The sequence below is a fragment of the Ictidomys tridecemlineatus genome, chromosome 8 (genome assembly GCF_052094955.1).
Source record: "Ictidomys tridecemlineatus isolate mIctTri1 chromosome 8, mIctTri1.hap1, whole genome shotgun sequence".
In the NCBI taxonomy this organism is placed as follows: Eukaryota; Metazoa; Chordata; class Mammalia; order Rodentia; family Sciuridae; genus Ictidomys; species Ictidomys tridecemlineatus.
In genome coordinates this window covers 13,490,244-13,499,849 of record NC_135484.1, presented here as the reverse complement: position 1 = coordinate 13,499,849, position 9,606 = coordinate 13,490,244, and the positions used below count along the sequence as shown (strand labels likewise).

At 35.5% G+C, this 9,606-nt stretch overlaps 1 protein-coding gene across 3 annotated transcripts; it reads left to right on the top strand.

The window, feature by feature from the left end:
• Positions 1-270: 270 nt before the first annotated feature.
• Positions 271-9,367, top strand: Vip (vasoactive intestinal peptide). Of its 3 annotated transcripts, XM_021723923.3 has the most exons (8): positions 278-484; positions 573-629; positions 1,854-1,970; positions 3,835-3,957; positions 4,868-4,972; positions 5,320-5,451; positions 6,241-6,321; positions 8,539-9,367. In XM_021723923.3, exons 3-7 carry the CDS (start codon positions 1,864-1,866, stop codon positions 6,284-6,286), a joined length of 513 nt encoding a protein of 170 aa, XP_021579598.1. In that variant the 5' UTR covers positions 278-484; positions 573-629; positions 1,854-1,863; the 3' UTR covers positions 6,287-6,321; positions 8,539-9,367. The 3 variants fall into 3 exon arrangements, with proteins under 3 accessions (XP_013212349.1, XP_021579598.1, XP_005321439.1); XM_013356895.4 differs by lacking the exon at positions 573-629 and having other exon boundaries at positions 271-484; positions 5,323-5,451; XM_005321382.5 differs by lacking the exon at positions 573-629 and having other exon boundaries at positions 281-484.
• The last annotated feature ends 239 nt before the right edge of the window (positions 9,368-9,606 follow it).

The window sequence follows — 9,606 nt, the reverse complement described above, 5'->3', positions numbered from 1 at the left end:
CATGAAGAATATAAGTGATGTTTTGCTTTTTGCATTGTTTCTACATAAAGTCCTTGGTTTTTGGAGGAACCTCAGTGGTCCTGGATATCACGCTATAGTCACTCTCTTAATTCCAACTAATTAAAGATTAAAACATTTCACATTATGCTTGATACTTTTGGGTCTTAAAAATATGCTTCCTCTTTTTATCTTATGTCTTGAAGTTACTCACTATAAATTTCTTTAAATCAGTCATAATGACAATTGAATAAGAACTTCAGGCCCGTGGGAGCACGACTGTGACGTCTTTCAAAGAGCTTTGTGATTGCTCAGCCCTAAGTCTAAGCCCTATAAAATGACCAACTTTGAATGCTGGTCAGAGTGCAGAGCAGTAGCTGGCAGTATCAGCTAGCCCCCAGCCAGTGCTAAAGCAGCCTGTCTGGGCACCCAGGACTTCAGCACCTCAGACAGCTCCAGCGCTCCCCAGAATACACTGTTCAGTTGGGTAAGTACACACTTTACCTTTCTCCTTGATTCTTTCTATCTTTGAAACTTTTCTCAGGCTATACTGAAGTTTTCTCTCTCATGAAAAGAATTTTACAGTACCCTTCCTTGGAAACTGCAAAAAGACAAGTTTCTCAAGTCACCTGGTAAGCATAGAGGTTTCTCAGTTTTTCTTGTGTGAATTGATTATCAGAATCTTTTTGTTTGAAAAAATATTAACTGGTTTATTTCTTTACCAAGTATGGTTTTTGGAAAAAAAAATGCATCCAAGTAGGCTATGTTTGCATCTGTACAGATATTTGACTGAAAGGTACAGTGAATACAATTGTTTTTGTAGTTTTCAACTTGTTTTTAAGGTGCTGTTCTTTTTGTTTTACATGTTGATTATGTGAACCTAGGAAACATTTATTTTCCTCTTCATTTTAAGTGCTGTAAGTTTTACAGGCAGAAAGAGAAAGAAATATTGAAACCTAAATTTTTATCTAGAAACTATTTAGAAATAAAATGTATGAATCAAATGCAAGAAAAACAAGTTTTGTTTAAAATTTTTCATTTTATTTGAATTTATTTCAATGACAAAATGCTGTTCGATTATTTGGGAGGATCTTAATTTTTTAATTCTTAATTGAGTTAAGTTATTCAAAGCCAGATCCCAGGAAGTAAGTATACAGTGATATCTACAATTAAGAGAACAAAAATGTATATATAAAATCTTTTTTTTTTACTGATAGGTATGTATGCATTATATTACTATATATGCAAACAAAAATATACAAACGTGTACATGATTTTCATGGTAGAAGTATTATTAAAGAGGTGACACCCCAGTTTTATAAGTTAGATATGAAAAGCATAACATAGAAAAATCACTTAATTTCTTGAAGCTCTTTACTTCATCAGAAAAGATACTAAAAAAATATTATCCCCAGGGTTTTTCCCAGCACAATAGAAACATGGCATTCAATATATACTTCAGCCCACTAAGTGCCTGTCAAGTCTTTCGAAGCAAACACACAGGATCCTAGTTTTTTTACTCAAACACCTGTCACGAAAAGAAATCTTCTTGATTTAAAAGGCAATCATATTGGACTGGAGTTGTGGCTGAGTGATAGGGCACTTGCCTAGCGTGCGTGAGGCACTGAGTTTGATCCCTGGCACCACATAAAAATAAAACAAATATAATAAAGGTTTTTTTTTAAAAAAAAAAAAAAGAGGATTTTTTTTTTTTAAAAAAAGGCAATCATATTTCTGATTGACTCTTTCTTGAAGTTGAAATAACACAGCAAGAGCCTTCAGAAATACCGCTAGACCCTTAGAATTTCCTTGTGGTGACAGTGTGATGCAGAAAGCTTGTGTGGTTCTCTCTTCAGAGGCACAGAGATGGAAGTCAGAAGCAAACCCCAGCTCCTCCTGCTCCTGGCGCTTTCCAGTGTGCTCTTCTCACAGAATTCTGCATGGCCTCTCTTTGGACCATCTTCTGCTCTGAGGTAACTTAGAAGTTCACTTTTAATTCCAGATAGTCAAATGTTCCTTTATTGAAATGGGAACTTCCTACATGTTATTTTGGATGGTGCCATATTTTAAATTATGTGTCATTCATTTAAAGCTTTTAATTGCGGTGTTGAGCAAGTTCTTTGCCAACATAAAGTCAACACAGTCCTTCTGAGCCCTGGAGTTCACCTGCAGGGCCTGAGAGAGCATCGTTGCCTAGTTTTACATATGGACTGGAGCCCATTTCCAAACCGGGTGGGAAGGGGATTTGACTTAATGAAAGAACCAGTGTTAGATAAGTGAGAAGAAGCATTTATGCTCTGTCACCTCAGTTCAGTTCACCGTCTGGTGGAAAAATAGTTGTTTAGTTGTCAACCTCATTGTAGTTTATTTCTAAGATCAATCAGTAAACAGCCATAAGATTAGTGGTTTATTAGTGAAATATGTGTAAAATCATGTTGCACAGAAATGTATCTAGGTAGAATGACTTTGTCAAATTAAAAGTTACAGGAGAATTGTTCTCCGGAAGTATACTCCCCTACAATGTACTTGGTTTGAACTAAAATCTTTAATTTAACTGTATTCCCTATTTCAAATTCATAAAGCATGCCACTACTCACATTTACAACTGTACCTGAAATAAAATAGATTTATGTTAAAAAAGTAAATAGTGAATTAAACTTTCATTAACCTGATATTTCCTTCCAGTTTACAGGAATCGTATCTAAGTGCCAAATAATGATTTCTTTGCTTATTTGTTCATTCCTGAGTTTTTTCTTCAGGTGTACTTTGCCCCCATAAAGTGAATTATCTTTCAGCCATTAGTATTCTCTGTTAAATTTGTTTAAAGCCATCTTCTACATTGCTCTGATGATGAAATAGGATGGTTCTGTCTGAGTAGCTAGATCACAATAGATGATTGTTGGGCTTCAGACCCACAGAGGACAATTTCTTACTGACTACCAGCTACTTCAACTGCAGAAGGGACAAAACTGCCCTGAAACAAACATTCTCCTTGGAGATTTACCCTAATAATAAAAGTACACACATATACAATTTTAATAATGTGCTATTGTGAAAAATGTGCATGCACTCACAAATATAGTCAAGTTCTGTATATAGTTAACACAATTCTTAGACTTGCAGTACAGCACCATACATTCCTTACTAAAGCTGTGTTAATACATAAAGTTAGAAACCAGAAGACTCCACAAAATTCTTTGAATTTGAATGATGATTCATTAATGAAGAGATTCTTTGGACTTGATCAGTACAGAGAAATATATCACGCTAAGGTAAATCTCTGAAGCAAAGCCAAGGGACCCAGGGAGAGAAGAATAGTGAATACTCATCTCTTTAGAGGTATTTGGGGCAATTATTGCTAAATATCAACAAATACATAAGTTCCTAACAGTTTTAATACTGGTTATTCAGTTTCCATATGGACTGGAGCCCATTTCCAAACCAGGTGGGAAGGGGATTTGACTTTCATTGAGAACCAGTGTTTTATATGAATTATATCTACCTCCTAAATTTGGCTTTTGAAAGTGAAGATGCACTTGGTTTAGTGAAGTAGAAGATGGAATGAACTTTGCTTAATCCTCTGATAGGATTGAATTAAGTAGCACTTATGTTTGGTATATCCAGCTTAGAAAAGTTGAATGGCATTTATTTTGTGAGATAATGAAAATATTTTCTGTTCATACTCTCATTAACCAAGTCAAATTATCCTATTCTTATATTGTGAATCAATGATATTTCCCAAGAGTTTTAGTTTCTTATTTCAAATGGTTGCAAGACCAGGAGCATTGCCTTCGAGAAAGGAATGTCTTACACTTCTAGAGTGCTTTTCTCTAACAGGTTGGATGACAGAATGCCACTGGAAGGAGCAAATGAGCCAGACCAAGTTTCATTAAAAGCAGACACTGACATCTTGCAGAATGCTTTAGCTGAAAATGACACACCCTATTATGATGTATCCAGGTGACTTCATTTTTATTGCTTTATTTTATATAGAAAATATATTTTAGAAATATAAATGTTCTAGTTATCTTACCTTGGAGCTATGTCTGTATAATACTACAGATTTTCATGTGTCACTCATTCAGCTTGATTTAGAGCAGCTCCAGAAGCTGAACATGATTTTCCTGTAGAAAGACTGCAACAAGTTAGGATGAATACATCACTCTTCACACTCTGTGTACCTAGTTTCAACATCACAGATTGGACCAGTCCTGGTACAACCACAGCAACTTCAGATTCCATGATGGAGCAGGTGCTAAGGGAAGAGGTTCATCCTACCTAAGGAAAAGGCACCTAACAGCGCTATTCCTTCATGGAACTGCTTGTCTAGCTTTCAGGACAAATCAAGTAGCTCCATACCAAAGACAAAGGATAAAAGGTTTTTTGTTTGCATGGAAAAGTTGGTCAATAAGCCCTAAATTCCTATCTCAAGAGATTTTGTTTCCAAATATTTTGGCAGAAGAAATATCAAAATATATGTTTGTGACTTTGCCAAAATCAACATATTTTCCCATTGCATATGTTTTTATTTAGGATAGCAGAAAAAAGCATCATAATATAGAAATTATGATATATTTTTCACATAAGTATTTCTTAGAAAGGCATTCATTTTGAAGCTTTTATAAGGGAGAAATTTACTTTTAAAACAGTTCATTTAAAAAATTTTTCAATCTTGGGCTGCATATATAACTCAACATTTGCCCATCAGGATACAAATGATTAGAACATACCTTTCTTAACACTTCCTTTTGGACTTAAGCATTAATAGCAACTTTTATAATAAGCTGATGAATTTGTTATTTAATGAGCTAGAATAATATTCTAGAGAAACATGTATGCATTAGTAACTATCCTTTTCTCCTTGTTTTAGAAATGCCAGACATGCTGACGGAGTGTTCACCAGTGACTACAGTAGGCTCTTGGGTCAACTTTCTGCCAAAAAATACCTTGAATCCCTTATTGGGAAGCGGGTTAGGTAAAGGGAATTTATTCCTTTTCATCAAACATGTTATCATTACTCAATCTGCCAATCATATTTTCACTTTCAGTAAGTTCTTCAAAATTGACAACTCTTTGATAATGTTTAATTTAGTCTAAAAAATAATGTACATTTTTGAGTAAAACATACTGGGCCCATTGATGAAGGAATAAGCCTTTTTCTTATATTCATTGAGTCCAGTCACATTTATTTTTCTTAAATGCTACACTTATTTACAAATTTGAAATCAAATTGGATGAGACTCAATAAAAAGTGACTTGGAATGTCGATGATTTGGGGCATTTATCTTTAAACTCTGACGTTCTCTTGCTCCCATTCCTTAGCAGTACAATCTCAGAAGACCCTGTGCCCATCAAACGCCACTCTGACGCAGTCTTCACCGACAACTACACCCGCCTTAGAAAACAAATGGCTGTAAAGAAATACTTGAACTCAATTCTGAATGGCAAGAGGAGGTAAAGGAAAAGAGAACTTGCTAAAATGAGAAATTATAAATGACTTACAAAACTAAGCTACATGCAGAGATCTATCTATCTGCCTATCCATCCATCCTATATGAAGTATTCTCAACCTTGATATTAGACTACTCTGGTTGATGTTAGACTACTCTGGAGACTTTTTAAAGTACTGATGTTTGGGCCTTATCCCAAACCAATTGCCAGGAAATCAGTGACTCTGGGGTACAGACTTGGACATCAGTATTTTTTTATGAGCCCCCCTGGCCAGTTCTACTATTTCATCAGGGTTAAAAATGATGGCTAGTTTGAATCTGTGAACAGGTTTTATCAAAAGTATTGGCTTTTAAAACATGTAGAGTACAAGCAGCAATTTATTCCTGCATGGACCCCCTGCATATTCAATATCCTTACTTTATCAAATTTAACCATCAGACATTTTGTACATTTAAATTCTGTAAAATCTCTATCCCTCTTGTGTGTGTAAATATTGGACAATGCAGGGGGCATGGAGTTCTCTCTTTTTATTCCAATTGTTTTTTTGTGTGCATGGTATTAAGGATAATCCTGTTTGGGTGAGATTAGATAACATTATATTTTCTCTTTGCCCACTAAATCGTAATTCTGAAAGAATAATTTGAGACACTTTGAGGTTAAGAAGTAATTTAAAGATGATTGTTCAGCCCTAGTGCACTTTGCAGAGAACAGTCATTATGTCATTATCATTTCTTTTGAACTATTCTCTTCTAAGAGCCCTAACTGGCCAAATTTCCTTCTTCTGTTCTGCAGCAGTGAGGGAGGTTCCCCTGACTTTCCTGAAGAGCTAGCAAAGTAATGAAAAAGCTCTTGGAGTCCAGCTGATGAGAAGCGGTGAGTACGTCTGTGTATTCTCACTGTATTCTCATAGTCACCATCTAATTATGGAAGGAGGGAAGAGTCACTGAGGAGGAAAAAAAATTCTAGAGTTAAATAACCATTTTACATGAGACCTCATCGAAGGACCTCATCTTGAAATGGACCTCACCCCAGAAAACAGCCTCAAATGACTGATCACATAAACGGCTGTTCACAGTGAGCAGACAGTGCAGACAGTGTGCTATCTGAGAGGTTCTCCTCTCTGTTTGGCCTCATTCCTACACTGGTGTTTAGTTAAACACCAAAGGAGCCTGATTCACACTCACGAGAAAAACTAGCTTTATTTTTGAGAACCAAACCATGCTGCTCTTATTAATTTAAGATTTAATCCCATAATTGTCTGTTAGCTCTTCATTTAATTTAAATGTAGGGTACCGCCACCATAATTCATTGTTATAAAAACACAAAGGCTTAAGAAAAGACAAAATCATAGAATTCGGAGGGAAATGGATGGCATTAGAGCAGATTATGCTAAGTGAAGCTAGCCAATTCTTAAAAAACAAATGCCAAATGACTTCTTTGATATAAGGGGAGTAACTAAGGACAGAGTAGGGACGAAGAGCAGGAGAAGAAGATCAACATTAATAGGGATGAGAGGGGGGAGGGAAAGGGAGAGAGAAGGGAAATTGCATGGAAAGGGATGGTGATCCTCAGGGTTATACAAAATTACATACAAGAGGAAGTGAGGGGTAAGGAAAGAATAATACAAGTGGAAGAAGTGTTTTACAGTAGAGGGGGTTGAGAGAGAAGAGGGGAGGGGAGGGGAGGGGAGGGGGGATAGTAGAGAATAGGATAGAGAGCAGAATTCATCAGACACTAGAATGGCAATATGTAAATCAATGGAAAGGTAATTGATGTAACTGATGTGATTCAGCAATCTGTATACGGGGTAAAAATGGGAGTTCATAACCCTTTTGAATCAAACTGTGAAATATATCAAATTAGATGTAATGTTTTGAACGACCAACAATAAAAAAAAAAACACAAAGGCACTCTGGCACTAAAACAGCAAACTTCATATAGCAAAAGTCAAATTTTGACCTATAAAGTGAGTTTAGTCATGAAAACCTGATAACATTCACTCTAAAATATTTTTTTTTAGTAGAGGAAACCATGCACAGTTTTTTTCTCTTTTTTGAAATGGTGAGCTTGTTATAAAAGTTGCTTTTATATAAGTGTGGGCACAAGACATACTTATTTACTAAATTATGTTACATTAATATTTACATCATCTCCTGCAAATCTAGTTACAATGTTTGACAAGTGCTTAAATAAATTCTTGCCATCAGCATACTAAAAGTGAGCAATTTTCTCCAAAGGCCTACAAAGTTAAGTGTTTTCAGCTTTGTGGGCTATCTTGTTTCTCTTATAATTTTTCAACCTTGCTGTTGTGGCATGAAAGGAATCATAGATAACATATAAAATGAATGGGAATGGCTGTGTGCCAATAAAACTTTATTAGTAAAACCTGAAGGTGGGCAGGATTCCAATCCCTGACCAGGTCCAAGAGATTAACCCAGACCCACACAGGCCAAAGGCAGTTCACAGTCACATTCATTCCTGATGTGGTTATCAAAGGTTTCCAAGAGAGTCAACAAAAGTGGACAGGGTGTCTTGAAGACACCTACATGATCAATTACTTTTGTCCACTAAGTAGATCTCCCCTTTATCTTAAGAGTGGTGTAGTGTTAGATTTACCTGCAACAATGGCTTATCACATCTAGACATTTAAGTGCAACAAGTTCTTTGCTCACAGATGAAAGCTAATCACATTCAGGGCATTGAAAAAATATCTCCAAGGTAAAACCTCCCTCAAATTAAGAAATAGGACAGGCACTAAAATACACAGGCAGATCCCTCTGACCTTTGAAAATTGTAAGTTCATTTGTGAGATCACATCCTTCCTTCATTTCTTTATGGAAGGGTGGCTTTGGACAAATTCTTTGGACAGGAAATCCTGTGCATTATCCACTTGTGAAAGGTTCAAATGTGTGACTATTGGTGTCTAGAAAGAAAGCAGTTCTTCTGTGACAGTCAGTCTTTTGGAAGGTACTTGTCCTTATGACCAGGGGAAATAGATGCTCAACAAATGGGCCGATAAGTGAATGAAACTAATATGCTATGAACAAAAATATACATTTGTGTTTCAAGTGTGAATTCTTTCTTTTTCAGAATTCCTGAAGGAAAATGATAGGCAACAGTAATTACATTTTGAGTTCTACATAACTAATTCAAGAAAACAACTTCAATATTGAAACCAAATAAAGTATAGTGTTGTGAATGTCGTGGTTCATTTTCTTCTGATGTAACAACTGTGATGTTTACACTGTAAATATTATTTGAGTTATAAAATGTGTCTGTAGCTCATGAAAAGCCTGTAATTTCATATGCTGTATATTCTTTCTAACAAAAGTATATTTAATGATAAGTAGATACTAGGTTAATTACAATTATATGAGATTCTCTGGAAGACTGGTAATAGAGGGAAATTGATGTGTTTATTTATAGAGTGCAGATAGCTATTCAGAAGAATAGAGCAGATAATCGGTGTGTCTAAAATTGAATGTTAAGCAGATAGAATGGTGTGTTAACCCCCCAAATATCCAAGAGAATGCCAACAGAAAAGAGGAAAAAGAAATTCTTCAAAAAAGATTTTTGAGAAAATTCACCACGTTTCCACATTGATAGAAAACTTCCTCATGGGAAAAAAACTCTCACAAATCTGGATCACTAATCGCCAAAGGCTTTCCTCGAACCCGTGTCTCTGCCAAGGACTTACTACTTTGGACCTGCCCTTTATGCTTCTGTAAAGTGAATGCAAAACGGAAACTGAATAGAATGTTTGTTTTTTAGGAATAAATATTTTTTCCATAATCAGTCAGATTAATGTTTGGTCATATCAGCTTCCTCCAGTGAAAGTACATTTGAGGACACAACTATTTTTCCAAGCCGATTGTAAGAAATTAAATATAGGAAATAAAGATCTTTGACTATCATTGCAGATACTTGTGTTGGTTCTGATTCTTTTAAATGACCCAACAATAACTCATTTTAGCTCTGAGTTTCCAGGTACTAGATCGTTTTTGTGAGATTTGAGGTAGGATTATTTAATAATGTGTGAGTCCTAAAATAACAGTGACATAAAAAACAAAGAAGTTTCTCTCTCACATCAAGCGAGAAGAAGATGTCAGGAGTGTGATGGTTCTGTTCTGCAAATCTCTGAGTAATCTAAACCCTTTC